This window comes from Drosophila mauritiana, chromosome 3R (assembly GCF_004382145.1).
Source record: "Drosophila mauritiana strain mau12 chromosome 3R, ASM438214v1, whole genome shotgun sequence".
NCBI classification, from domain to species: domain Eukaryota; kingdom Metazoa; phylum Arthropoda; class Insecta; order Diptera; family Drosophilidae; genus Drosophila; species Drosophila mauritiana.
The window spans coordinates 24,121,618-24,148,440 of NC_046670.1; the positions used below are offsets into that span (position 1 = coordinate 24,121,618).

Genomic DNA, 26,823 nt, shown 5'->3' on the forward strand with positions numbered 1-26,823 from the left:
AATAATCTGATTACACAACTTCATAAATGTCCTATAATATACATACATCCCCAAAAAGGGTATTGATCATAAGGTCAAGTGGTCAAAGGATGCGATTCTTGAAGGGGCGGTTGACATCAAAAACATTTAGGAATATTTGAATTATCTCATTATTTTTACATAAGATACGAGCACTATATTACCATTAAATGGAACAGGATGTCTGCTTACAAATATAAAATCTCGCCCGCCCCCACAACTCCTAGTCGAACCAGTTACCATGTCCAGCATGCAGAGCACATCATCATTTGGCGGCGTAGCAATTGTCGCACACACGCACTGGTTTCCCCGGCTGACCCTGGGCATTGAGGAGTGGCAGCGTGTGCTCCGAACAGGCCTTGCAGAAGATCTCGCCGCAGCTGCGGCAGTGATGCTTCCGCCGCGTGAGATTGAACTCCCGCTCGCAGGCGGTGCAATGGGTGGCAATGGAGTCCGGTGCCCAGATCCCTGGACTACCCACTGCCTCGGGCATGGCTTGCAGCGACTGGGCGGAGCCGGAGAGCAGCTGGCGCTGGCGACGCTCCTGATCCTGCATCTCCGACACCTTCAGTTTGCTCACGCTCAGCTGGATGCCGAGCTCCTCCAGCGTCGTTTGTGCCTCTGACCATTGCGTTCGCACCTTGTCCAGATCAGCCTTGAGCTTGCCGTTCCTCTCCTTCTCCTCCGACAGTTCCTTGAGGCAGCCCTGCAGATTGGCTATCTTCTCCTTCAGTTTCAGCTCCTTCTCCTGCAGCGATATCCGCCACTCGCGCTCGATCCTCGACTCGGCCTCCGCCCGGGCAGCCCGCTCCTCACTGGCGGTCACCTGGGTGGTCAGTGTTTGCGACGTGGTTTTGAGAATCTCCCCCAGGTTGCTCTTGTCATGAGTCCACCTGCGGAGGGGAAAACAGGACTTAATTGCTTAATCTTTCGGATATTTGGAATGTAACTTTATGATCCAGAAGCTACAGAATTAGTTCCGGATCAGTACTCCCCCGCCATCTTACTTCTTCTCCAGCTGATCGATGGTGCTGGCCATGTCCTCCTTTTGGACCTCCAGCTTGGTCATCAGCTCCGTTTTGTGCGTTAACGACGCCTTGCAGTCCTGCCAACGAAGAAAATAATCGGATGTACCAACGTTGTCATGACTCCGTCGTCGCTTACTCTAATCTCGATGTTAGTATAATGGAAAATGAAAGACTTGTGGTTCGGATAAGTTTTATTTGTCTGGGATCGATTTGGAGGAGTACGTGGATTAGAATATATGCAGAAGTTCCAACGCGTATAGTACATTGCATGGATTTGTAGATTCATATAGTCTCGATATTTATTCATAGTATATAATTACAATAATATTATTTGTATTTGACTAGACTGAGTGTATAATTACAATATAAGCGACTGCGTGGGTATCCATACGTACATACATATGTATAATAAACATCTGAAGCCTCTTAATCACACTATACATATATACAACGACGTATGGTTACAATATAATCGTACATATATAATCTTTGTTTACGGGGCCTCTGGGTGGATAATTTAGCTAACAGGTTGCATACACATTAGTTATTCAAAACCTTTAACAATTCTGGTATCTGGTATACTTTCCTCTAAAGGGATCTGGTCTACGGAGTAAAGGCATCCTATATGGTACACACTGTCTATGGTGTTCATTTAGTTGTGGTCTCCCGAAATGAGAGTCTTGTTAAGCAGTTTCGAGTTCCCTTCGGCACCTGGAGCCGGACTTTGAGTGGCCATCCAGGTGCTTGGAATGTTGAGAGCAATACAGGCCGTTCCGATTTTCACATGCCAACTTTAGTGGACTGATCTTTGGATCAGACATTACATAGGTCATTATTTCATAAAGGGGCTCCTGAGGAAGCCAAATAATAGTTGAACAAATGAATTTATGCTTAGGTTTAAATGCAGTCAGGCACTAAATACATTGAGTAAATATATTAAACTAGTTTTAGATTAGGTTTCATTTCAGAAAAAAACAAACAAGTTAATACATTTATGTAGAACTCATTTTGTGAAAACCGAAACTGGCCTTATAAATTAAGTATCCTAAGTATTCTTATTTAGCTGCTTAGAGCTTAAGTTTCTCCATCGGCGGCCTGCTCCCGGCACAGGACATAATCGCTTTGGGATGCATCCACGCCAAAGTGCTGGGTCACCGCAGCCGCCGCCTCGGCTAGCTCATCGTTCAGGGACTTGGCGGACGTGGGCGTCTTGGCATCCTTGCTCTCCTGCTGCTCCTCCGGATGGGGCGCATCCGGCTGGCGCGGTGACTTCCGATACTTGCTGGGATCGAAGGGCGGAAAGGCGTCCATCTTGAGGTGCATACGCTTCATGGGCGGGCCAGTGTCCTGTTTGTGCTTCTTGGTGAGCGCCTCGAATTTTTCCAGATTCTGCTGTCGCCGCGTGTTCGGCGATCGGTCTCCGCCAATGGCTCCGTTCCCAGCTCCAGATCCCGATCCCGATCCCGGTCCATGGTGTTGCTGGTCGATGAGCTTCGATTCGTATTTCTTTTCTAGCGATTGTAAAATGTTACCAATTTGTGAGGCTTTCGTTTGCAGGCGCGAGACCATCTCGCCCTTCTGTGTGAGTTCATCTTCACATTCCTGGTTAAATTTTAGACGGGATTACTTTTTGACATAAGGGCGTAAACCGATTTACTTGGAGCAAATGACTAAACTATAAACCAAAGCTTAAAACACAAAGTGAAATGATACCAGAGCTACGAACCAGATGAGCGAATGAATGTGGACAGATGAGTTGTGAGCAGTGTAATGAGTGTTTGACTAAGTCATTTTGGTTGTCCTGCCAAGGAATCGAGTGCAGATTACCCAGCAGTCAACCAAAATTGACCCATTTTGATGATGGCTACTAACCTGCAGTTTTCGGTACATCTCCAGGTTGATCTGCTTGATGTCGTCCAGTTGGCGGCGCAGTGAGACTATCGTGTCCTGCTTCTCGTGAATGTCCTTCTCCAGCAATTTCATGGCCATGTCCGATTCCGCCTTGAGGGACACCTGCAATTTTAGTTCCTTCTCAAGCTCGCTGTTCTTGCGACGCTCCTCAGCCAGCTCCTCGGACGCCTTCTCCTTGTCCTTGTCGGAGGAACCACCCGAACCAGTTGAATGGTTGTCCGCTGCCGGCGTGGACTGCCGCATGGCCTGGTTCTCGGCCTGCAGGGCCAACAGGCTGTTCCGAGCGATTGCCAAATCCTCTTTCATCAGAGCATTTGTGGTCGTTAGGGACTCCACTTTGGCCTGCAGATTGCCGACAGTGGCGCTGAAAAATTAGGAATAACTTAGCTGGGGGGCACTTCATAACAACAGGCGAAACCCACTTTAGATGCCTGTTGAGCTCCTCAATGTAGTTCTTCTGATCCAGCACCGCAATCATGTTGCCCTGCCCAGTGGCATCCAGCAGAGCAGGCGGAGCACTGTCTTCTGGAGCGGCATCGGCGTTTCTCGAACTGGAACGCAGGTACAACGAGAAGTCGATGACGCCCTGCTGTGAGTCCAGATCCTCCTCCTTCACGCACAGATTGCAATCGATCACGTTTAAGCCCACCAAAATGCCCATTATCACAACGATCTGAAGCAGGAAGAGATGGGTTTAAGGGGATTCCTTCAGAAGATTGCTTGCAGCCTAACCTCATCGCTCATCATCAGAGCATGTGGCTCATAGTAGTCGAAGAGTGAATCCTCCCGGTGCTCGATGAGCGCCTGCAGGTAATCCGATAGCTTCTTTTGCATCAAAGCGATCCTCAGCCAGGCACGAGCGCGGCCAATGTGGGTACGGACGGTGGGCAGATCCCTTACACTCGCCGTAATATCCTGCGCCTCCGGACAGTAGTGCTCGACGCTCTGCAGCAGGTCCCAGAGTTCCTTCCTCGGTCCCAGCAGACCCTTCTTGGGCCGCAATCCGTGCCCCAGGACGTGCTCGATGACGATGAAGAAATGCTGCAGCGGCAGGTGATCCGAGTCCAGCATGCGACCATATCGCAGCGACTGCTCCAACAGCTCCTTGACCACCAGCTTGCAGATGTTCACCAGATTGCTGCGCTCGATTTCCGCCGTGTCCCGGGCTGCAAAAGGAGGAACAGTGGTTCCCAGATTAAAGACTCGGCCGGCGCAGAAATTTGCTTCAAAACAACTGACAACTGATTAACTGAGTAATGAAACTTCATGTGCTCTCCTGGCTGCTTTTCTTTCTGGCACCCGGGGGTTGTCCCATATACAGCATCGACCTGGCTACTTTGGAGGTGCCCACAAACGATTTCCAAAACGAACTGACCCTGCAATCCATGCTCAGTTCGGAGCTGCGGGATTACCGCAATGGCCTGATCGATAGGGTCGATGACCAGGTGACCAATCCTCCCTATTCCCCGCCGCCCAAATACCAAGAGCATGAATGGTTTAAGGATCTGCCCAGCGAGCTGCAAAAGGCGACGAGGAGGAGGGCCACAGAATCGGACTCATTCCTGGGCACCAATCTGTTTGGCAACTACCGCAAGAATTGCTTTTCCACGGAGGACATTGCTATGATATCCGCGCGCAAGGACTTCGAGCTTCTGGTGCCCAAATCCTTTCCGCAGTGCCTCCTCACCGACAGCCTTGTCTACATGCTACTGCGGTACTTCAATACTGTTAACCAGATCGTGAAGCGTATGTCAGACGATGATACGCGGCTCATCATGCAGAGAGGATTCTACGATGCCCTGGGTGGCTACCTGCGCTATTATCTGGTGCCCATGGCCCAGTTATCCTACTATGCCGGACGCATCAAGCTGAACACCGTGGAGCGCTTGGTGAACATATATCAGCAGTGCAAAACGACACTCAATACGAACGGAAATGGGTGGCGAGCTCCGGACAAGGATGTATTGTCGCAGTTCAAGGTGCGAAAAATCGAACCGGTCAAGCTGCCCAAGAGCTGCCATTCCCAGGAGGATGCCTCCAGCTGTGCTCAACTGGATCAGACTTGCATTTCCCAAGAGCCGGATCAAGGGAGCATGATTGTGAGCCTGCCTCGGCTGGAGACGCTCGATGAGAATGGCTATATGGGCAACATATACCTGCCCTTTCGAAAACGACGCATCTACAATCTTCGATCTCCCAGATCGGAATTCATCGTGGTGAAGTTCTTCCAAACCCTAACCAACTGCCATCGGTTTCAGGGCATCAGCCAGGCTAATTACAATCGCCAGTTGCTCGCCTGGATAAAGGAAAATCTAGAAATGCATTACAGCGATGATGTATTCTACCCGGGTCTGGGCGGAATACTGCAGATCCAGGAGAGGCTGTCGAGAGAGGCGAAGAGTGCGGAGGAGGAGGCCCGGGCACCATGCAATAAGGATGACGGGAAGGGATCACCACCCTGTCCCAAAGAGGACTCCCGCAAGATGAGTCGCTCCGCCATTCACTGGCAGGAGATGTCGGAACCAGTTCAGGAGCCGGGGCAGGAGTCAGAGCACCAGGACGAATGGCTCACCGGATTGAATAAGGTTCAGAATCTGCCGGAGGAAGTGGAAGAGTGCCGCGAGTGCGACAACGATGAGACACTGATCTGGTGCATTGCCGCCTTTCTGACCCTGCTCCTACTCCTCATTCTGCTCATCATCTGCTGTTGCATGCGAAGGGGCAAGAAGAAGAGGGTTGCCCCAACGGATGCAGAGGCTCCTCCGCCGAAGGAGAGGCCCAGGAAAGAAAAGGAGCCGCTGAAAGCCAAGGAGCCAGAAAAGGAAAGAGAAAAAAAGGACGAAAAAGACGAAACTGATGCTTCTCGCAGGTACTACTACTCCGGTTCTGGTCGCTCCACCTCACAAAGATCGGTGCCGAGCAATCGTAAGTCAAATAAGTTTGTGCCAACTAAATCTAACCGCTCGAGCTTACAGGATATGCGAATAATCCCGAGCTAGATTCCTTCACCTCATCCTCGTCGCTGGGATGTCAGTTCAACAGGAAGTGCATGCCTCTGAAGTTCTCCCGAGCGAAAGGAGGGGAATACTATGCACCGGACAAGAGCCGGGATCCGGTGGGAAAGCAGGTCTCTCCCCTCAAACTTCTTTCCGATGATTCGTCTCCTAGCCGAGCTCCCTACAGGGACGTTTCTAAGCCCGCACTCAAGTCAACCCTATCCGTCATTCCCTCGTCGGACAGCGAACTGGGCAGCAGAGAGAATAGACATCGACATAGGCATGACCGCGAAGAAGCCAGGCGGAAGAAGCATACGGACTTCGAAACGGGTCGAAAGAAAGAGGTAAGTTATCAGTGCTCCGCCTGCTTTTGAGATCCTGAACCCAGAGTCACCAGCAGACCAAATCCTCAGAAGACAAAAAGCCATCATCACCTGAAAGGCGATCGTCCAAACAAGTGAGGATAGGTAAGTGGATGACTGCTAGTTTCCTAGGTCTAATCGACTCATTCACTTAATCCTTTGATACTGCCACAAAGCAACGCCGGAAAAGCACGATACATCCGATGATCCTCTTCTGCACAGGAAGAAGTCGCAGCAGAAACCAGATGTCCCTGCCGGTCGCCAGAGGGGCGGTGCAGAGGTGAGTGGGATTTGCAATATGCTATATGCCAAAATATTGATCTTGAAGGTTTTTCAGTCTTTAAAGGACTCTCCCAGCTGGGAAACGACTTTTGACGATAACTAGTTGGCAATTTTTTAACCTGTTTTGTTTTTTAACAACCTATTTCTTAAGTGTATATTTTTTGATAAGATTTAATAAACCCTTTGATTTTTAACTTTTGCATTTCTCCATTGAAAGGAAAATGAAGTTCTCAATAAAATCATAAGCGAGATATTAGATATATCTGCCTAATGGACACCTAACACTGATATCCTCCATCAAAGCTGAGATTTAAGTATTTTCTAAGTAAATCACGTAACTTTTAACCAAGAGCAAGCAACTAAATGTGCAACAATGCAAAGAGGCATGCAACTAGATGGAAGATTACAAAGGCCAATTTAATCGAGAACCAAGATCTAGCCACTCACACATTTTAAAGACTTTCGTGCTTGATAAGAATCGGTCGTGTTCTATAACTTATAGAACAGCAAAGCAAAAGCTAATGTCTACACAATAAACGAACATACTTAGATGTTAAAAAAAAACACAATATTTTAAGCAAAGTAATAACGTAGAAAAATCTAAAGCCTCTAGAATATGATGACTTGAATCTTCGAGTTCTTCTGATTTTTATGGCCCTTGCAATCTAACGAGAAATGAAGAGAAACTACAAAGTAGAAGCGTGCTGGGCAACAGAGGCATCAAGAAGCGACCTACAGAGATGCGACCACTCGGCGAAGAGGCCAACACTCTGGTGCTGCGACTGGGAGTGCGACTGGGACTGGCCGAGTGCCGCGGAGCCACTGTGGACCATGTCGCACAGCCGGCGGCCGATAAGGTTTTCAATTGCCATAATACCATTGTCGGTGATGTCCAAGGCGCCTCCTCCACCGGCGTTGCCGCCACTTCCACTGCCGGTGGACAGTCCGGAGAAGCGCTTGCTGTTGCGCTTGCTGGAGCTGGAGCCCACATTGTAGTTGGACCCGAAGCCCGTTTGGGAGCTACTGCCGCCTGCCAGTTTCTCACTGGTCTGAGCTGCCCGGTTGGCCGTTCCGCCGGCCACATCAATGTCCTGCAGCTCCTTGAGGCACAACCACTCGCCATCGACGGATACCCGGAAATTGCACAGGTAAATGGTGTCCTGGACACCGCCGGCCAGCTCCTCGCTGGTGTTGGCATGCGAGGCCTTTGGCAAAGCAATCGTGTTGCTGCTGTTGCTCGCCTGTTGTTGCTGCAACACCAGGGGTTGCTGCTGTGTCTGTTGTGGTTGTGGCGGCTGCTGTTTCGGCTGCACTTGCTGTGGGGGTGGATTCTGACCCTTTTGGCTCTTCGCCGCTGCTGCTTGCGCCCTTGTTGTTGCCGTTCCAACAGTTGCTGCTGCTGTTGTGCCAATTGGAGTTGCTGACGTCGATGACTTTGCGGACTTGCCTACTTGTTGTTGCCCCGTTTGAGGCGCCTTCTTGGCCGCCATTGTTCCTGCCGCCACTGACGTCGCGCTGCCCGTGGTTGGCGTTTTCGCCGAACTCCTCAAGGGCTTCGAGCTGCTGCCGCTGGCACTTGATCCTGTTGCCAGGCTGCTTGACTTGATGCGACTGCTGCCGCTGGTGCTGCTCAGGTTGTTGTTGTTCGCCGACGACAACTTGGTCCTTTTCGTATCCTCGACGAGTCCACGCATTTCGCTGCTGCTTCAAAGTACGCCTGAGTGTGTGCGTGGGCGTCCATAAAAATACAGATATATACATATATCGATATTAGCTGTTCAATAAGTTCGGAGTTTCCTTTGCTGCCGCTTTCCATCAATTGTTTTTTCTTTACCTTGGAGGGGTTTTTCCTTTTGTAAGCCTCTTTTCCAGAGGGTTTTCCTTCTAAAATAACCAAATAACCGAAAATTCTCGCCGCTTTGAGTTTGCACCGTTATCCTGTTGTGTACGCGTTGAGTAAGACTGGCAAAAAGTTCTTTATCCTATTGATTTGTCCAGTGCGCAAAGCTCCTCGCGAGCTTTCGTTGGGGGTGTTCTCGATGGTCACGCTGTATGTGGTGCGTAAATCACCTTTGACTTTCCCAATGCACTTTTATATTATTTTTAATTATATTATTTATACAAGTACCGAAATATTTAAACGACAGCACAAACCACGAAATTGCTTATACTAATTAATAAAAAAAATTTACAATGGTTTTTGTGTTTCTAAATATTATATATATATTTAATTTCCTTTGTTTAATAGTTTTTATTGATAGCGCACAATGGAAACCAAAGCTGCTTATCATCAAATTAATAATAATACGGACTCACCGCGTTTCAGTCGTTTTGCTTTCAGTTTCGATGGCGACGGGGATGAAGCATTGGCGCTCTCCACCGTGTCCGGCGCAACAGGTACAACAGGTGGTGCGGGCTCGTCGGGATACGGGTACGTGGTGGTGCCATCGATTACCTCGGAGGAGGCGGCTGCTGCGGCCGCATTCGAGAACTGCGTGGATATGTGGCTGAAGATCTGCGAGGAGATGCTCTCCGTGCGCCGGAAGGTGTTCCGCAGGCGGTCCAGCGATGACGTAGAGACGCTGGGCGCAGGCGCGGCACCTCCGATGGTGGGCGTAACCGGAATGGAGACACTCGAGGATTGGGAGTCTTCACTCCGCTCGCGGCGCACCAGCAGATCGTCCGTGCTCATGGCGAATCACTTGCTTCGCGACGATTATTGGGACACTTATGCGGGCTCACATGAATCAAAACGACGCGATTACAGGCGCTAATTTCGCTTGTTTTGCACTTGAACGCGGAGTAAACAAAAAATTTTGTCAATACAAAATTAAAACAGCTGTTGCACTGCGATTGGAGATGGGCGATAACAATCACTGGTCACAGATCACGGTTATGGCAGCTTGACGGGTATGTTATGTTATCGAACTCTAGTAAACACATTTAAAAAGCAACCACTTACATAACGTTTATTAAAGACGTTTATTAAAAACATTTTTAAGCTTTAGTTGAAGCTATATCAAAACTATACACATTTGCTGACTATGTTATCGATAAGAAAACTCAAGCAGGTGCTAAAAGCATCGTAATCTGGCAACACTGTGTCCAGTTTTACCGCCAAAATAAATTGCTAGGTTTATTTACGAAAATTACACGCCGAACGAAAGGACAACGAATGGAGGAGGAATTGAAGCAGCAGTTCGACGAGATGGGCGTGGAGCCAGCGGACTCAGTTTTGGGCAGGTGTGCGGAGCTGGCCATTACGTACAACATCCACGACGCCACAGAGTTCGTGGAGCAGTGGATGGCCTTCAGCTTGTCGCACCTTCATGGCGAAGATCCTGCGATCGAGAATCTGGGCGACTTCGAGCGGAAGGTGCTGCAGCTGCGGAAGGACAAGGCGTGCTCCAAAACAACTGGCCAGACGGTGAAATCATATGGTTCGCCCTCTGTACAGGATACGAACTCACTCGCCACATATGGCGTCATGGAGGACGATCCCATGCTTGATGACTATGTCAGCGAATCGGCAGTGGACTCCTCCGCCCTGCATACGCCCAAGGCCAAGAAGGAGTCGGTTCGAAGCTCCAATCTCAAGGGCGGTGTGCTCTTTAGCCCCGCCAGCTATACACCCCAATCGGCAAAGAGGAAAGCAGGTTTAGAAACACCATCCAACTCAGTGGCCGGCAAGCCGGGCGACATAGTCGACACCTTCGGACATCCCAAACTCCTAGCTGGCTCCAGCTGGCAGTCGCAAATGGAGCACACGGTGCCAGTAACCCAAAAACTGCTGCACAACGAAGCCTCGCTGACCATCGCCAATTTGGGCTACATGAACGACTTGCTGACCGACCGATGTCACAACCTGCGCGTCCGCTTTGACCAAACGGGGCCTGCACTGGTGGACAAGAAACTTGGACAAGCAGGCGCAGCCGAGTGCATTTGGTATCCGCAGGATAGGCAGGTATTGCAGTCCGCAGGTGGACTCCACGCGTTGGGAATGATTCATTCCGAGGACGATGGCCCACTGGACGCCCACTCCGCATTTATGGCTGTTTTGGATGACGATGTAGAAGATGAAATGGACCCAACGCTCACGCTCAACTTCTCCAGGGTCAAGTCTGCCAGCATATTCCCAGGTCAAGTGGTGCTCGCCAAAGGGTTCATACCCAGGGGCAAAACCTTCATGGTAGAGGAGATTCACACAGAGCGCAAACTGACGCCAGCAACGCCACTGCAAATAGACAGGAAGCTTCAGTTTGTGGTGGCCTCCGGACCCTTTACGGACAGTACGGATCTCTTCTACGAACCGCTGCACGACCTGCTTAAGTACCTCAAGGATCACAGACCTGACGTGCTGGTGCTTACGGGACCCTTCCTGGATGCGGACCACAAGATGGTCGGCGAACTGGCCGAGACCTTCGATACATTCTTCGAGAAGATGATTGGGGGAATAATGGAGGCGATTGGTAGTCACACCGCAGTGCTGGTGGTGACCAGTCAGAAGGACGCCATGGCGCTCTCCGTATATCCAACGCCGCCACCCACTCTGCGCAGAACCTATCCGAATCTATACATGCTGCCCGATCCATCTCTGGTGGACTTGGATGGCCTTACGCTGGGCGTTACCTCAACCGACGTGGTGGATCACCTGCTGAGTCACGAGTTTGCTGTAAATGCCGGCGAGCGGATGCACAGGGCCATCAACCACTTGTTCCACCAGGGCTCCTTCTATCCTTTGTATCCTCCGGCGGACGAAGACATGGCCTACGATTCCCAGCTGGCGTTGAAATATGCACAGCTCAAACAGCTGCCAAATGTGCTCATCCTGCCCAGCGACCAGCGGCACTTCGTACGCTTGGTCAACGACTGCCTGGTGATCAATCCCGGCCGTGTCGCGAACAAGAAGGGCGGCACTTTCGCCCGCTTCCTGGTGGCGCCTTCGGTGCCGGGAAAGCCAGCCAACATGTTCAACAGTGTGGCGTGCCAAGTCCAACGCATCTAACCTGACCACTTTGTGATGATGATAAGGATAGGATAGTGGAAAACATCGCTATCGTTCATTTAGCATTGAGTAGGGTAATAAGATCAGTACAATATTATTAGTTAATATAATGAACACTACTTTGTCATAACTTTTCATAAAACACATTCAACCAACCCCACAAACTAGCATTAGTTATTTTGGGCCAAAGTAGGTATTGTATTGTTTGTAAACATTAAACATATGCCCTGGAGTATTCTCAGACTGAAGTTTTATATACAACAAGATCAGCAATGGCTAGAAACGTTGCTGCGCCACAAGCTTTAGCTGGAGGAGATTCTATGGAAGTGGAGCGCCGTTGCTGGATGTGTTTGGAGACCGATAAGGAGGACGGTGGCCTGGCTTGGGTGAATCCATGTCTCTGTGGAGGAACCCGTAAGTGGGTGCACGAGAGCTGCGTTTCCCTCTTGATCGACGAGGTGACCCGAACAGTCGACAACGATCTGCAACCCGTTTCCTGCCCCATATGCGAAACGGAGTACAACATTTCATATCCGAATCTCGGGATTTTCGACAGGGCTTTGAAGCTGACCAACGGTCTTATCCTAAAACACTTGTATAATTGCCTGGCCATTGTCTTCAAGGTGGCCTTTGCCTATTTGTCAGCGACTTCATTCGGAGCAATAACATATATGCAGATCACTGGTCAGGAAGGTGGCGTTCATCAAATAATTCAGTCGGGAGACCTGTTGCTTATTCTGATCGGATTTCCATTAATATCAGTAGTTCTGATACTTGGACGCATGATTCCCTGGGAAGATGCACTGTTGCGCTTCATTATAAGTCTTCCAAGGATCTGCCTAGGACCGGAATATGACCAGACCGAACCATACCCTCCTGCGCCAATGAACGAAAATTCGGGATCGCGGGTGTTCTGTGGAGCCATCCTCTTGCCCACCATATCCATGTACGTGGGTAGGGTTCTTTACAGCTCTGTCGACGATAAGTTGCAACAAACTCTTTTTGGAGGATTGACTTTCATAGCGATTAAGGGAATCTTGAAAATGTACCTCATGCATAACCAATACATCCTCCGTATGCAGCGTCGCGTTTTGGATTACACTGATGAAAACCTAGTGGAGTTAGACGGACACTAGGTAATCTCAAGATATGCAAGAGTAGCAAGAAGTAATTAGACTATGTGTTAGTGTAAAGTGTACAATTTTCGTGAGACAACTTGTCACAATAGTGCATTGTTAAATTAAAGCATTTATTAATTTATGTATAATAGTTTACAGCTAACAGTAGGAAATGGTGTCTAAATGTAATGTACTCCCTAGGATCTCTATGCACGGATTGATCGATCGTGCCCCTCTTTACGGAAGTCAACTCTGTATCGAGGGCGCGATCGTCGAGAACTAAAACTCCAATGTATATTTTAACTATACAAAAAATACTGTATGCCGGGTGTGTGTCCAACGAACTTGGCCGCAACTCAGATGCGGTTAAGTAACTGCGCGCCACCTTAAGTAATCCTCGCCTGACGTCTCACTTCGTTCGGCTTCTGTGCCTGGTTCCTGGAGCTGCGTCGTCCAACAACTCGTTCAGTTGTTGGGCTCCTGCTTGTATTGTTATTGTCGGTTGTTCACCCCCTCGGGATTGTGGCTGCTGACCATGCTGTGCTCCATGTTCTTCACGATCACGTAGTTGGTGATGTGGTTAATGGCCTCGTCCTGTAGCCGCTCCGGCCAGCGCTTCATGTACGATTTAATAAAGTCGCCGAAGGTGTCCACCTTGTCCGGAGTGCTCTTGTGCGTGTCCACGATGTTCTTCACAATGTCCACGAACTTGTCATAGTCCTCGTGCGACTTTTTGATCTTCTGGTAGTTGGCCACGCCTCCATTGGTGTTGCCCCCGCCACCACCACTGCCGCCGCTTCCACCGGCAGCCGTGTTCATTTGCTGATCCATGTTATTATCCGCCAGGCGGGCCGAGGCAGCGGCAGCTACCGCCGCCACGGCCGCCGAGGAGGCCATGAAGTTGTCCACGCTGCCGGCATTGGGTGGTGGCTGGGAGTGGTCCATAAAGTGCCGATGCATGCCGTACTCGGTCCTGCAAATCCCAATCGTTATTTAAACATGTTGTGAGCTAGGGGTTGCAATGCTAGTGCTTACTTATAGAACCCCTCCGTGTTGTTGCTATTAAACTCTTGCTGAGACATTGGATTCTTCCAAACTGGTGACTCGGATGTAGATGGTAAGCTGCTCGTATTGGACGCACTTGTCATGCGTTTGTCTCTGCGGAATAATAAGATATTTTGTTAGTTCAAAATTGCCATCTTGCAAGTATTTATTCATCTCAACTGACTTGTAACCGGTGTGTGCGGCCAGACTCTTAAACACATCATCCACTTGACTGTAGAACTTCCAGGTGCTGATGATGCCTGTGGTCTCGAAGGTCTTTTGCTCCTGTCGGTAGCGCTGCGTTAGATTGTTGACTTTGAAGTGAACCTCGAGTGCGGTAACAGGGACGCCCAGCGAGGTTAGCTGCTTGGCCATTGCCACATACAGATGGCCATTCCGTTTAATGGTGCGCAGCTCATAGGCGCAGACTTTCCATAGTTTGATCAGCTCTAGAACACCACTATCCTCCCATTGTCGGCGCTTTTTGTTGAATTTTTCATACTGCGAATAGGTATACCATTATATGGGTGATAAAGCTACTGATTCCGAAGATAACTTACAGGCATTTCACATGGGTCTTGCTGCCGACAACTGGGATTGCCCGACAATCTTCGTCTGCCAGCTGATGGAGGACATGAAGCGGTTTATCTAGTGGGCTGGCATATTGTACACGGATTCGCTCCTGAAATAAATCAAATGATTAGTTACCGTGCAGGTGCCATTGTTTACTATTTGTATTAGTATTAATATCGCAAGCCCTATGATTTTCAGGAATTTCCTAAAAAGTGCGAACCACACGTAAATAAACTACCCAACATATGGTCTGCAACCTATTTGACGACTATTTAATTGCATTGAAATGGTAATTAATCTTTTGAATCCCAATACCTTCCCACAAAAAGGGTTACGAAAGATTGCATTTCTGAGTTTACTGGGTTCTCGCGGCAGTTAAAGGGTATATTGTGGCAATACACATAACATTCTAATAATCTGCAGCACAGTTTGGATTCAAAGAAATTCAGCTTGAACGTTTAAAACACAAGTGTTTTTAAAATGCAATAGGAATTGTTTTAAATTTGGCAGCCAATGGTTTTGTCGATCCCATGTTTTTTGTACCGTAAATGGTAAAGCCCATCAGTAATCCCAATGGCTTACAACACATTTTCTGGCACTAAAGGGTATCCACTAGTCGTTGTACATTGTATATTTTCTAGCTTTCAATTATCATTAAGCCGGCTCACACACACCGACGCAGCTCAGCCGCTCCCGCACAAACACACACGCATGCAATGCAAACCGAACGGTAAACGGTAAACAAATATTAATTGTGCGAGCGAAACAAGTTGCGATTTGCATGCAGCAGCAGCGGCAGCAGCAGAAGATGAGAAGTGGATGCGGCGACGTTTGGAATCGAAGTGAAGCGGTAACTCAAGTGTACAAGGGAGTTGGGCTCAGATGCGGAGGAAGATGCTCCGCCGACGTCGACGGCGACGGCGACCGCGGCTGCGGGGTAGCAGCATTGGAGCCTATGTACATATATGTAAGTTCGCGGGGGGGTGAGAGGTTACTTTTCTCGAATACACACACGCACACACTTTTCCCATTTCAGAGATACACACACTCACATCGCAGCCACATCCGATTTTCTTGCGTTGATTGCGTTCTATTGTTACGTTTCTCGCTTTGCTCCATGCACCAACGGGCGAACAACAACACTGCGACGCAAACAGCGGGGGCACAAAACTTAATAATAAGTCAAATAATTAAATTTTAATTATCTTCAAGAGGGAAACACACGAAAAACGTAGTTTGTAGCTCCTCCGCTGCGCAGCTCTCGCCATTCGACTCTATAATGATGTTCTCCGCGCGAGCGAGACAGCATGGCAGGGCAAGAGCAACATGGTGTGAGCGGTGCAGCTAGTGTGCCATGGCGTTGCCAGACTGTCGCTGGTGCAGTGCGTTGGGGTTTCGAACAGCGCCAAAAGGTGGGAAATTGAAAATTTTTATTACGGCTTAAGGCAAATAGAACCAAGTCATCTGCCATTTATCGTGCTCAATACAGTACTCTTGCTTCAATCTCGGCTCGTTAGGGCGCAACAAAGCAAGCGCATTTCATCGCTCATCATCATCATCACCACCTTACCCCCACCCCGTTCAACAAATCGCTTTTCTTGGAGCATAATGCACACATACACTGGCACAGTCACACCGACACGTATGTGCCGGTCATCATCATCATCATTAGGTTGTGCGATGGAGCAACAACAACAACAGCAACAACAAAAGCGAACGTCATTAGCGGGCTAAATAACAAAAAATGATAATGTCGCTGCTGCCACAAAGTCGTCGTCAGTTGGGGTAATCATCATTAAATTGCACATCGTCTCGTTGAAAAAGTTATAGAGGGCGGGGCGGTGGTCGATGGGGGCGGGGCAAGGCGGAAGAAGAAGAAATTGGGAGAAGCGAAATCCCAATAACAAGGTCACCAAATATTTGAAAATCTATCTACAAACCTAGCCAACTATATAAATAGTAAACTTTGAGATAATTAATAATAGACATACAAACTAATATTGTTTATTTGTATTTTGAAAAATATATTACGTAAATTACTAGTTATTGACACATATTTTTACTTTCAAATAGGTTTTAGTTGAATGTCAATCTATTTTCACACCTTCAATGCATTATTTTACATCAATTATTTTCCTTAGTGTTTAGAAGTTTCTATAATGCAAATATGATTTTCTTTTGTTACTTAGCACAGGTTGTTTAGGAATACAAAATGAATATGTCATCATCTTCGAGAACGCAACATTTGAATAGCTACAACAACATCGTGCAGCCCCCACCTTTTATCATTTCTATAAAAAATGATGGGCAGTTTAATATTTACCCATAAAATCATATCATATTTTACAATCATATGTTTAGTAATTATCTTACTTTATTGTGCATATAACATTTTCAATATAATTTTAAGATGGCACCTCTCTTATATAATTGCTATTTTGTATATTAGTGCATCATAAGCTATAATATATTTTTATTGGTAAATGCATGCTAGTGTTTAAAATGTATTATTACTTTTACTTAAGTATATTACACTGCTTACCAAACTTGTGACTATTGCACTAACCTCGAGTGTACACGTTACTACAACATATTTGCCCCCGTCATACTCAGCTTACCCACATTCTCCACATTCGCCGGTCATCATCATTAGGTTGTGAGGCGCCGAGAGCATCAGCTTCCAAATGCGAACGTCATTAGTGGCGGTGAAAGAGCAGCAAGGAGCACGGCTGGAGCACCCATAACGCTATCATCGGCAATCATCATTAGGTGGGGAGACATCGCCGGAGGAGCTGCGCAGGATTCCATTGAGCAGGGAGGCATATGGATGGCAGTAACGCCCCATCAAGGTCAGCTGATTTATGCAGGCACATTTACTTTCTACGGCTAATCCGCACTTAAGCTGAACGGAGATCCGGGTACGTTCTGCTCCCCCCACTTGACCACCAGGATGTAGTCACCGGGATCGCACACGCGGTAACTGACCCTGTGTATACCGCGTCCCAGATGCCTGACCACCACCTCCTCGCAGGGACCGCGTTGCCCCAGCACGCCCACCAGGAGCATGTTGCTACCCGCCTGGCCGCAATCCACGGTGAACTCGTTGCGCTCCACCAAGCTGACATGGGTGAGGCCCAGGCCACGGCTCTGTACTCGACTGGCATCCGAGTCCGAGATGGCGACTAAAGCACACAAGATGCCAATTGATTATCCCAGCTTGGGTGCACTTTTCTTGGCATATCCTACCTGAAGAACTCGCTGGTTTGCCCTCGATAGATTCGGTAGCTCCTGCTATGGCCACGATGATGAACGGGGAGCGGGGCAGGGTCACGGAATTGCACTTGATGTGCACCTTGTAGAGACCCGCTCCGGCGGCCAGCTGGCAATCGATCTGGAAGCGCTCCGGATCCAACTGCTGCTGCCGAACGGGCTGGATGGGCTGGCCACTGGGACCCTCGACGCGCACCTCGAAGTTTCCCTTGACCCCGTTCCGCTTGATGATGAATCCCAGCGGGCTGTTCACCCTCAACGCGCCGCTGGGAAAGTGGAGCAACTGCACCTTGCCGGCGTCGGTCAGCTCGGGTGCCACATAAACGCGCGGCGATTCCGAGGGATAGGCATCTAAGGTGTCGGGGGCGCGCGAGATTCGTAGTGTATAAATAGCCGGTTCGATGTTTACTTCCTCATTCGACGCTACTCACCCGCATCGGGCGTCCGCTGGTAGCGTCCAAAAATACCGCCCTCCTCCGGACTATGGCCCTCCAGGCCACTCCCACTCGAACTGCAGGCGGAGGCGGAGGAGGCGGCCTGCGTGTTCAGACGCATCTCCTGTGACACTTTGAACATGCCGCTGATGTTTTCTCCAATTCGAATTTCAATCGCTTTTTAAAGAATTTTCCAAATAGTTTCCCCCAATTTAATTGGCGACTGCCCGGGGCGTGCTCCTTCGACCGACTGAACTCGCTGCTCTCCATCTCAATGCTCTCGGAATGCCAGATTCTCGATCTCCGCGACGGCGGAGCTCTCCCCATCCGATTGAGGCAAATGTTTACGATGCTTGTGTGACGGGCAGCCAGCCAAATATACACGATATAGATGCAAATATCCGCCAGATGCGATTCCAATCCAAACAGGAGAGTATCTAAATTGTCATGAATCGAAGAAATTTTAATGTGAATCTCCAAATTAGCACGCATTATTGAAGGTTAAAAAACTATAAATCCCATGGAATGTGCTTAAAAACCTACCCGCTGAATATTTAAAAAATATTTATTTTAAAGATTCGAAAGCATTTTATTACATTTCTTGTGACGAGCAGCAATTTAAATTTAATCAACGAATTTTAATAACACATTGTGGATGAGTGTGAGTAGTCTGTGTGGCTGGAGTTGGACCAAATGACTGACTATGGAACATGTTTGATGTCGTAGCCGTGCTGCAAGTTGTGGTAGAGATGCGGATAGACGACCATGTCCGTGTTGGTCAGGAGTCCAGTTTCGTAGAGATTGCTGTAGATCTGCGGACGAGTATCTTTTTAAAATGTAAATGTATCTTTTTTTTTTGGAAGTGAACCGACTTACATTTTCGGTGATCTTGAGCGTTCGTATCGCCTCCGCCCGCATGTGCAGCCAGGTGTGGCGCAGTCGCTCCTCCGCATCCGATATGAAGCCCGGCGACCAGTTCTCCCTCAGCCGGAAGAGGTTCATCCGGTTCCTCTCGCGCACCGCCCGCGGCAGCAGCACGGTGTGTCGTTTCCTAGCATCCCGCTTGGCATTCCCGTTCAGCATCTGCTGCTGCTTGGCCTTCTTCTCCTCGATCTGGATGCGCATCTTGCGCGCGAGATCCTCGCGCTTTTTACTGGCCGCCGTCTCCGCAAAGATGGACACCTGGTTCGACTGCGCATAGAAGCGAGTGTAGTAGTCCAGCTTGCTCAGGTCTGGTGGCGGCATTATCTTCCTGAAATTGCCCAAATGACTCTCCTCCCAGGCGATTTGCTGGGCCAGTGGGCCATGGTCCTCAGCTTCGGGTTCAACATCCACGGGCTGGGCATCCGGACCGCCCTTCTGGGCATCAATTTTGGGCTTGGAGGTGCCGCCACCAAGACGCGGACGTTGTACTGGTCTGGAAATTGAAAATATGTACATATGTGGGTTACCGATGATGATGATCGAGTCTCCTTACGGGTCTCCCCTGATCTTGAGCAGTCGCTGCTTGACCCGCTTGCGATCCTCCTTCAGAATCTGCCTCTTGTCCGCCAGCACCGTGCTAACCAAGTTCAAGGTGTCCCGGATGAGCGGTCGCTTTACCTCCCTGTCCACCTGCTCGTTGGTATGGAAACTAGGCGAGTGGTTGACCTCGAGGATGTAGGGCTTCAGCTTCCAGTCCACCAGGATGTCGAAGCCCAGGATCTCGAAGCAGGCCTGGATCTTGTCGTGACCCGGAAAGCAGGCATGGTAGTTGTGTTTCAGCACTGGCCACGCGCTCAGCACCGTCTTAATGATCACGTCGTCCACATTGCTCCAGAACTCCTCCACATCGTAGTTGTGCCGCCGCATCCAAGTGTTGATGGCGCTCAGCTTCCTCTTGCTGCCACAGTCATCGTTGTCGCACAGTTCGTAATGCGAGTTCCGCTTGTTCACCGAGTAGTTGGTCAAGTGCATGTACAGATCGTTGGCGTTTCCGGGCGTGGGCTCCACGTACTTGTTCGTGGCAAATCTGGCCAATCCCTCGTTGTACACGAAGATGCGCAGGGGATCCACGGAGGTAATCAATGTGTAGACACGCAGATCGAACTTGTAGCCATCGATGAGCAGGGGCTGAAAAAGTGGATGCGATGGTTAGGATTCCGGAGGTACAGGGGCTACTTTACCCTGTTTATGTACGTTTGGCAGATGAGGCGCTCGTGAGGACCTATGGTCTTCAGGTCGTTTGTCAGCCAGATGCCACGACCCTGGGCACCAGAATCCGGTTTCAGGATGAACGTGCGCTTGTGATTGAGCGCGTAGTTCATGGCATCTCCATAGCTGAAATCGTTGCAATCAATGATTAGCACCTTCAGTGTGAGGTTTTGGCTTACTCACTCCGCCGGCAGCATCCAGGTCTTGGGAAAGATCTTGTAGTCCTGCGGAAAGATCTTTAGCATCCGGTTTAGATTCCGCGAGAGGAGATCCTTGCGACAGATCTCGATCATGCCCGGAAAGTGATTGATCTGCTGGAAGCGCTTCATGTTCTTGAATAGCTCCACGCCGGGAAACGAATCCGACCAGAGGATGTTCCACATCTTGGACTCCTTGACCAACTTGTAGCCCAGCGTCTTGGAGATCTTCCCAATCATGGCGTAGCGCGAGTTGGACACGCAGATGGTACTCTTGGTTTCGCTGGAGGATTATGTTAGAAGCTTTATACAATAAAGCCAAAGCTAAGGAAGATCACCTGGCTGGCCGCTCCTCGTCGACGTTCATGGGAGGATTGAGCACCCGAGTGGGGCATTCCACTCGGTAGGTCTTGTTGTTCAGTTGAATGAATCCCTGCAGTTTGGCTTCGTCAGCAGGCATTGGACTGTTTTCGCCAGAAGATGGTCCGTAATATGGGGAGTTGTCACCCACTTGCTTGCCGGCGGCTGCCCTCCTCTTGAGGCACCGGGTCTTCTTCATCCGGCGGCGTGGGGACATGGGCTGCAGTGGCGGTGATTGCTCCGGACTGAACCATTCCCGGTCCAAGCACGGCTGCTCATTAAGAGCCATGTCCAGGGCGCGAACAACGTGTGTCCTCTTTTCGCGATCCTTCCGAATTTTCTCCTTGGAGAAGTGGCGCAGCTCCTGAATCCTCTTGAAAAACTTGGAATTTTTTAAATTCATTGCCTTGTCCGCTGGTCGTCCTTGATTAAAAATTGAAAATTTATCACGTGCTAAAAGCTATATCTATAAAATTGATTCGTGTCAATGGGTAGAGCCGGAATTCTTCGCCACGAATAAAAACAATATTATTTTGCGATGATTGTGTTGCGAAAATGAAAATAGTTATAACCGAAATGACGCTAAAATCAAAACGTAGCTCCAGTGGCCACGTCGCTTGAGTAGTTTGAGTTTTAAATCACCGATTTCGGGCATATCTTAAATTTAGTTTTTTTTTAACATCAAACTAATAATTAAGTGTAAAAAAATTTTAATTAACAATAGTTTAAGCATTTACAATTTTAGCATAACAATAAGTCTTTATGGAAATTTTCTTCGGAATGTTAAAGTTAAAAACATATATTGCGATTGCTCACAAAATGTGGAAATGGTCCTTCGAGCATTTTAAGTTCGTCTTGGTCACATTATAAAAAGGCACATCTAGTCGGTAACAAATGGCTCGAAACGCTTGAGCACCGCGTGCACGGATGGACGATCCTGCGGATCCAGGGCTGTACAGTGCAAGCCCGCCTCGATGGCGCACATGCACATGTCCAGCTCCTTGCCCATCGGTGCTGCCAAGTGCTTCTCCAGCAGCTCCTTCCGGTTTTGCCGCCACTGCTGTTTGACGTAGTCCAGCAAATTCTTCTTCGTCTCGTTTTCCGGCACACGATCCGTCACCTGACGACCCGTGAACACCTCCAACAGCACAATGCCGAAGCTGTAGACGTCCACGCCCGTGCTGAGTTGTCTGAAGTTGCGGAACTCCGGTGGCAGGTAGATCTTGGTGCCGAAAACTTTGTTCACTTCCACCACAGCGTCCAAGGACTTGGGACCCTCGCGCACCAGCCCAAAGTCTCCGATTTTTGGCTGCAGACATTGATCGAGCAAGATGTTGGCCGGCTTGATGTCTCCATGGATCAGCGGAGTACCTCGCGCCGTGTGCAGGAAGTAGATGCCTCTGTGGACACGAAATGAAAAGTTAAAGTAGGTTGTTACGACTAAAGATACGATAAATCCCACCTAGCTGTGCCGAGGCTGATGCTAAACCGCTGCTGCCAGGTGAGTGCTGGTAGTGGGTTTTGTGCCTTATGAGCTCGTAGACGAGCCTCCAGGGAACCGCCCTTCATTAGCTGGTAGACAAGACACGGCTTTCCACCTTTGATGCTGTATCCGTAGAGGGCCAGGATGTTGTCGTGCCGGATGCTGTTTAAGTACTTGAGTTCGTTGTAGCTCTGCTGCAGCTCCACCCTTTTCTGGTCGATGGTGGGACTGCGGTAGTTCATCACCTTGATGGCCACGTCCAGTTGCTTCCATTTGCCGCGGTACACGTCGCCAAATCCGCCCTGTCCCAGTCGATTATCCGGGCTCCAGCCGTCTGTGGCGTTTTCCAGCTCCGCATAATCGATCTCCAGCAAGGATTCGGCTGCCCTCTGGACCGTGCTAATGTGTATATTGCCCAGGGACTCCAGGCTGGGAATCTCCTCCGTTGCCGTTGTGCTGGTGCGATTGTTGTTTGAGTTGCTGACGCCCGAGGAGGAGGGAAACGGCGGGCCATTGTCCACTTTGGCACTGGAATCGGGAGCAGCGCGCAGCTCGCTGATGGTGGGCACGCTCCTGGGTATGTACTTGTGCAGATCCTCGCTAACGTAGTCTTTTATCAGACGCATGGCATTGTGCAGCTTCAATCTAAGGAAAGAGAAGTCATTTATGGGATCTCGGCGGTTATTATCTCAAACTGACTCACTTTTTGAACAAAGCAAACAACGTTTGCACTGTGTGATTGTACTGGCATCCCCAAATGTTGAGAAACTCATTGGAGGCTGAGCGGCCGCGCTGTTTCTGGCTGCTTATCTGCTCCACCTGGTCGGGATAGAGTTTAACGGCCGTGGCCAGCTGCTGCCACACGTCCAGGGCATCCAAGTGGGCACATAGCTGGGCTCGCACGGGCAACGGCAGCAGTCGGATGGCCATTGTGTTGTCCAAGTGGGAGCGCGACCTGGTCCTGTTGCCATTCGCTTGGTTTTGGGCCTGCGCCTCAGCTTCGGCGGTCTGGACGCCACTCATCTTTCACTGTTGGGCGAGCGGTTCAACCGGTTGCGACTGATTCATGCGGCTCCGGATGCAAGGGTACCCGTGGGATGAGGGGTTGGCGACGCTGGTAACCTGTTGCAGCGAAACGAAAATCGCTCTTGGGTAAATTCCCAACTCGATTCGATGAAAACCTGCGGCTGACTTGTTAACAGTGCGGCTAACAGCAACGCAACAAGTGATAAGGCATCTTAACAGAGCGAAGCAGTCTGGCAACGCTGCCCATGTCTGGCAAATTATTCACTTGAAACAGTTGAGGTACTTAAAATTCATAACTTAATAGAAAGCAGAGGAACTATTTACAATGCTCGATTTTTGGTTTATATACATATTTTATACATATTTTCTTTAATATGCACATTATTTTGTTTATCAAAATATCTTTAAAGAAGACCAAATTTTGTTTATCAAAATATCTTTAAAGAAGACCAAATGCAAGCATGGTGTGACCAAATGCGCCGTGCAGTTTGCTGGTCTTGCGTCGTTTTCATGCGTCCCTCCAGCTGGCCACACTGCTCCGCCTACCACCGTCACGAACGCATTGCTATCGCTATTTCTTCGCTTCGCCCATTTATAATTCATCAAATACGTCAATTAGCCCACCACCAGCGAACGGAAAAGCCTCAAGCTGGCGGAGAAAAAGGTCCAAATGGCGCTGTGCCAGACATCGGTGGTGAGTGTCCGTCGAGATCCCCGAGATCCGGTAATTGTGTCAGCGGCGGTGGCTCCATTGCATCCGACATATGGATGGCATCCTACCAAGGAGTTTCTCCGTTTCCTCCAGCTCCACCTCCTTCCGCCGCCCACGCGGGAAAGTGAAAGCTTTCCCAGTGGTCATGGTAGTTACTACAAAACGATAGTTACTACTGCTGAAATCCGAGATACCGAAACTGCAACCTCTCGAGTGTGCATGTGTGTGCGCGCGAGTGCGTATCTGTCTGGCTGTCGTTGTATTGGTGCGTTCGTTGCCTTGCAGTCTTGTTGTTTCTTGCCCTCTGGATTTTTCGATTTTCGGCTTTTCCGCGGAGCTCTTGGAACTCCCATGGCGGGGGGTTATATTTAGCAGTAATACACGCTGCGTAGCTTGTGCTATTATCTGCAAGTCGGGGCCTCCTTCCTTATCGCCCGCTGATAACGCAAAACGAACTACTAGTAAAACAAGCAATTGGCGTACCGGTGTACATATATGTACAATGTACATATATATATGTATATGCATGGTATCTATGTATATACATATGTGCACTGCAACATTCTTTGCAAACAAATAATTTACATACCTCATTAGCGTTTTGCATATTCACATTACAGCTGCGTCTGAATTTTAATGGGAGCTCAAAAAGGCACACCACATACTGTGCGCCACATTTTCAACTTCTATAGCGTCTTGCCCTTTACTTTCTCCGTGGATTTTTTGGGTTGTATCCGAAGCAATCCCTATTGTTTTACCCTCAACTGTTTAGGCGCTAATAGCGTGGAGTTGAGCCGCGATAATATAATGAGTGTTTAAGTCAACACAAGCCCAGATTTGTCGTGCATTTCAGATTTAATTATACACAATTAACCGCATCCCCTCTCGCCCGCAGCTGAAGGTGTACCATGCCGTGATCGAGGACGTCATCACAAATGTGCGGGACGCGTTCCTGGACGAGGGCGTCGACGAGCAGGTGCTGCAGGAGATGAAGCAGGTCTGGCGCAACAAGTTGCTCGCCAGCAAGGCCGTCGAGCTGAGCCCGGACTCCGGCGATGGCTCCCATCCGCCGCCCATCGTGGCTAACAATCCAAAGGTAAGCGAAACGGAGCCCTAGGGTTAGGGTCGAGAATCCTTGTCTGTCTAACATAGTCCTTAAGTGTGTCCTTACAATGTGTGATATCTTCATCCCAATGACATTTCCAACTAAGATATCTTGCTTTATCTTCCGTATGCTCCACCACTTGAACCACTACAATGCAACGCGCCTCACCAACAACATCGACTAATGCGCTGCTATTTGCACATCATCAAAATCCATTCAAAAAACCATTCATATTCATGCGCCCTCACATCCAAACGCAAGTTTCGAATGCAGAGCCACAAGGTAAAGCCATCTGTCTGCGGGAGAATTTCCAGAATCAAGTCCACTAATCCTCTATTCATTTGCAGGCAGCGAATGCCAAGGCTAAGAAGGCCGCCGCCGCAACCGCGGTCACATCACACCAACATATGGGCGGCAGTAGCTCCATGTCCTCGATGGTGGGGCTCAAGTCGTCTGCTGGTATGGCCGCCGGCAGCGGCATGAGGAACGGACTGGTGCCCATCAAGCAGGAAGTTAACTCACAGAATCCGCCGCCCTTGCATCCTACCTCGGGAGCAGCCATGATGCAGAAACAGCAGCAGGCGGCGAGCAGTGGACAGGGTTCCATTCCAATTGTGGCCACGCTGGACCCCAACCGCATTATGCCAGTTAACGTGAGTTAATTGCAGATTACAACATGGGAATCGAGCTTAATTCACTTAACTTCACAGATCACGCTGCCATCGCCAGCCGGCTCTGCCAGTTCGGAATCTCGAGTGCTCACCATACAAGTGCCTGCCTCAGCGCTGCAGGAGAATCAGTTGACTCAAATACTGACGGCCCACCTGATTTCATCCATTATGTCCTTGCCCACCACGTTGGCCTCGTCTGTGCTGCAGCAGCATGTAAACGCAGCACTGAGCAGCGCCAATCACCAGAGTAAGCAGACTCAAATCCTTTCCAGCCGCCCGCCTACTTATAACAATTATTCTGTGATATTAGAAAGTCTTGCCGCTGCCAAGCAACTGGACGGTGCCCTGGACTCCTCCGATGAGGATGAAAGCGAGGAGAGCGACGACAACATCGACAACGACGACGATGATGACCTAGACAAGGACGATGACGAGGATGCGGAGCACGAGGATGCTGCCGAGGAGGAGCCGCTCAACAGCGAAGACGATGTCACCGACGAAGACTCAGCCGAAATGTTTGACACAGATAACGTGATTGTTTGTCAGTACGATAAGGTAAGTTCGCAGATTCGTTCCAATGAGTTGCAGCTTATATGTCTGTCTGAACTCTGCTCCGCAGATCACCAGGTCGCGAAACAAATGGAAATTCTATCTCAAAGATGGCATCATGAACATGCGGGGCAAGGACTACGTGTTCCAGAAATCGAATGGCGACGCCGAGTGGTAATGGATGGCAGTTGAGCGAGCGAATATATAATAACAAAAGACATCAAACAAAAAGCCTCATCGAATGCGCCTTCAGCCCTGGACGACAATGGCTAACCAGACCGGTCTCTGCATCACTGGGCCACATGACCAAGCGACACCGTCTGCACAGAAAGCAACAACGTACTCGGGCCGACACTGTATCTTATTTTAGTTCCATCTGTTTTGTATTACGATAGCTAAAGGGTGTGTTGCAACCAACCATCTAAATTATATGTATTAAAGTGCTGCATAACTTTTGTGTCAATAAACTGAAATCATTTGTGAAAG

General features: G+C 49.2%; 10 protein-coding genes across 24 annotated transcripts; 5 read left to right on the forward strand and 5 right to left on the reverse strand.

Annotated features, from left to right (window-relative positions):
* Positions 1 to 4: 4 nt before the first annotated feature.
* LOC117143071 (protein RUFY3) lies at positions 5 to 9,449 on the reverse strand. 6 transcript variants are annotated; one of them, XM_033307532.1, is made up of 7 exons: positions 8,432 to 8,663; positions 7,475 to 8,314; positions 3,690 to 4,123; positions 3,380 to 3,630; positions 2,919 to 3,321; positions 1,026 to 1,123; positions 5 to 911 (listed from the first exon to the last, which is right to left on the reverse strand). In XM_033307532.1, exons 2-7 carry the CDS (start codon positions 8,289 to 8,291, stop codon positions 284 to 286), a joined length of 2,631 nt encoding a protein of 876 aa, XP_033163423.1. In that variant the 5' UTR covers positions 8,292 to 8,314; positions 8,432 to 8,663; the 3' UTR covers positions 5 to 283. The 6 variants fall into 6 exon arrangements, with proteins under 6 accessions (XP_033163423.1, XP_033163426.1, XP_033163424.1 ...); XM_033307535.1 differs by lacking the exons at positions 7,475 to 8,314; positions 8,432 to 8,663 and adding an exon at positions 8,914 to 9,447 and having other exon boundaries at positions 10 to 911; XM_033307533.1 differs by lacking the exons at positions 5 to 911; positions 1,026 to 1,123 and adding an exon at positions 1,144 to 2,648 and having other exon boundaries at positions 7,334 to 8,314; positions 8,432 to 8,673.
* On the forward strand, positions 4,132 to 6,743 carry LOC117143072. 2 transcript variants are annotated; one of them, XM_033307538.1, is made up of 5 exons: positions 4,132 to 5,882; positions 5,933 to 6,297; positions 6,351 to 6,420; positions 6,492 to 6,595; positions 6,653 to 6,743. In XM_033307538.1, exons 1-5 carry the CDS (start codon positions 4,214 to 4,216, stop codon positions 6,698 to 6,700), a joined length of 2,256 nt encoding a protein of 751 aa, XP_033163429.1. In that variant the 5' UTR covers positions 4,132 to 4,213; the 3' UTR covers positions 6,701 to 6,743. The 2 variants fall into 2 exon arrangements, with proteins under 2 accessions (XP_033163429.1, XP_033163430.1); XM_033307539.1 differs by having other exon boundaries at positions 6,354 to 6,420.
* A 233-nt stretch (positions 9,450 to 9,682) lies between the features above and the next one.
* LOC117143031 (DNA polymerase alpha subunit B) lies at positions 9,683 to 11,760 on the forward strand. Its single transcript, XM_033307420.1, has one exon. The coding sequence runs from the start codon at positions 9,773 to 9,775 to the stop codon at positions 11,600 to 11,602; it is 1,830 nt and encodes a 609-aa protein (XP_033163311.1). The 5' UTR covers positions 9,683 to 9,772; the 3' UTR covers positions 11,603 to 11,760.
* Positions 11,761 to 11,847: 87 nt separating this feature from the next.
* LOC117143033 (E3 ubiquitin-protein ligase MARCH5) lies at positions 11,848 to 12,826 on the forward strand. Its single transcript, XM_033307426.1, has one exon. It carries the CDS (start codon positions 11,875 to 11,877, stop codon positions 12,736 to 12,738), a length of 864 nt encoding a protein of 287 aa, XP_033163317.1. The 5' UTR covers positions 11,848 to 11,874; the 3' UTR covers positions 12,739 to 12,826.
* A 7-nt stretch (positions 12,827 to 12,833) lies between these two features.
* LOC117143032 lies at positions 12,834 to 15,646 on the reverse strand. Of its 4 annotated transcripts, none has more exons than XM_033307424.1 (5): positions 15,562 to 15,646; positions 14,325 to 14,446; positions 13,949 to 14,265; positions 13,756 to 13,878; positions 12,834 to 13,693 (listed from the first exon to the last, which is right to left on the reverse strand). In XM_033307424.1, exons 2-5 carry the CDS (start codon positions 14,328 to 14,330, stop codon positions 13,213 to 13,215), a joined length of 927 nt encoding a protein of 308 aa, XP_033163315.1. In that variant the 5' UTR covers positions 14,331 to 14,446; positions 15,562 to 15,646; the 3' UTR covers positions 12,834 to 13,212. The 4 variants fall into 4 exon arrangements, with proteins under 4 accessions (XP_033163315.1, XP_033163313.1, XP_033163314.1 ...); XM_033307422.1 differs by having other exon boundaries at positions 15,390 to 15,593; XM_033307423.1 differs by having other exon boundaries at positions 15,384 to 15,593.
* LOC117143035 lies at positions 15,633 to 16,396 on the forward strand. Of its 2 annotated transcripts, none has more exons than XR_004459593.1 (2): positions 15,633 to 15,749; positions 15,827 to 16,396. XR_004459593.1 is itself a non-coding variant. In XM_033307428.1 (2 exons), the coding sequence occupies exons 1-2, from the start codon at positions 15,645 to 15,647 to the stop codon at positions 16,083 to 16,085; spliced, it is 336 nt and encodes a 111-aa protein (XP_033163319.1). In that variant the 5' UTR covers positions 15,633 to 15,644; the 3' UTR covers positions 16,086 to 16,396. The 2 variants fall into 2 exon arrangements, 1 of the variants encoding a protein (XP_033163319.1); XM_033307428.1 differs by having other exon boundaries at positions 15,855 to 16,396.
* A 351-nt stretch (positions 16,397 to 16,747) lies between these two features.
* Positions 16,748 to 18,446, reverse strand: LOC117143034 (filamin-A). Its single transcript, XM_033307427.1, has 3 exons — positions 18,039 to 18,446; positions 17,584 to 17,958; positions 16,748 to 17,519 (listed from the first exon to the last, which is right to left on the reverse strand). The coding sequence occupies exons 1-3, from the start codon at positions 18,181 to 18,183 to the stop codon at positions 17,224 to 17,226; spliced, it is 816 nt and encodes a 271-aa protein (XP_033163318.1). The 5' UTR covers positions 18,184 to 18,446; the 3' UTR covers positions 16,748 to 17,223.
* Positions 18,447 to 18,620: 174 nt separating this feature from the next.
* LOC117144901 (tubulin polyglutamylase TTLL13) lies at positions 18,621 to 21,395 on the reverse strand. 3 transcript variants are annotated; one of them, XM_033310332.1, is made up of 6 exons: positions 20,770 to 21,395; positions 20,418 to 20,714; positions 20,207 to 20,360; positions 19,519 to 20,153; positions 18,918 to 19,458; positions 18,621 to 18,867 (listed from the first exon to the last, which is right to left on the reverse strand). In XM_033310332.1, exons 1-6 carry the CDS (start codon positions 21,192 to 21,194, stop codon positions 18,820 to 18,822), a joined length of 2,100 nt encoding a protein of 699 aa, XP_033166223.1. In that variant the 5' UTR covers positions 21,195 to 21,395; the 3' UTR covers positions 18,621 to 18,819. The 3 variants fall into 3 exon arrangements, with proteins under 3 accessions (XP_033166223.1, XP_033166222.1, XP_033166224.1); XM_033310331.1 differs by having other exon boundaries at positions 18,622 to 18,853; XM_033310333.1 differs by lacking the exon at positions 20,770 to 21,395 and having other exon boundaries at positions 18,622 to 18,853; positions 20,414 to 20,500.
* Positions 21,396 to 21,484: 89 nt separating this feature from the next.
* Positions 21,485 to 23,508, reverse strand: LOC117144903 (serine/threonine-protein kinase pelle). The gene is made up of 3 exons (XM_033310334.1): positions 22,978 to 23,508; positions 22,254 to 22,919; positions 21,485 to 22,191 (listed from the first exon to the last, which is right to left on the reverse strand). The coding sequence occupies exons 1-3, from the start codon at positions 23,295 to 23,297 to the stop codon at positions 21,672 to 21,674; spliced, it is 1,506 nt and encodes a 501-aa protein (XP_033166225.1). The 5' UTR covers positions 23,298 to 23,508; the 3' UTR covers positions 21,485 to 21,671.
* A 313-nt stretch (positions 23,509 to 23,821) lies between these two features.
* LOC117144904 (transcription initiation factor IIA subunit 1) lies at positions 23,822 to 26,822 on the forward strand. Of its 3 annotated transcripts, none has more exons than XM_033310335.1 (7): positions 23,822 to 23,994; positions 24,908 to 25,108; positions 25,379 to 25,399; positions 25,465 to 25,770; positions 25,828 to 26,035; positions 26,099 to 26,343; positions 26,408 to 26,822. In XM_033310335.1, the coding sequence occupies exons 1-7, from the start codon at positions 23,971 to 23,973 to the stop codon at positions 26,513 to 26,515; spliced, it is 1,113 nt and encodes a 370-aa protein (XP_033166226.1). In that variant the 5' UTR covers positions 23,822 to 23,970; the 3' UTR covers positions 26,516 to 26,822. The 3 variants fall into 3 exon arrangements, with proteins under 3 accessions (XP_033166226.1, XP_033166227.1, XP_033166228.1); XM_033310336.1 differs by having other exon boundaries at positions 25,391 to 25,399; XM_033310337.1 differs by lacking the exon at positions 25,379 to 25,399.
* Position 26,823: the final 1 nt, after the last annotated feature.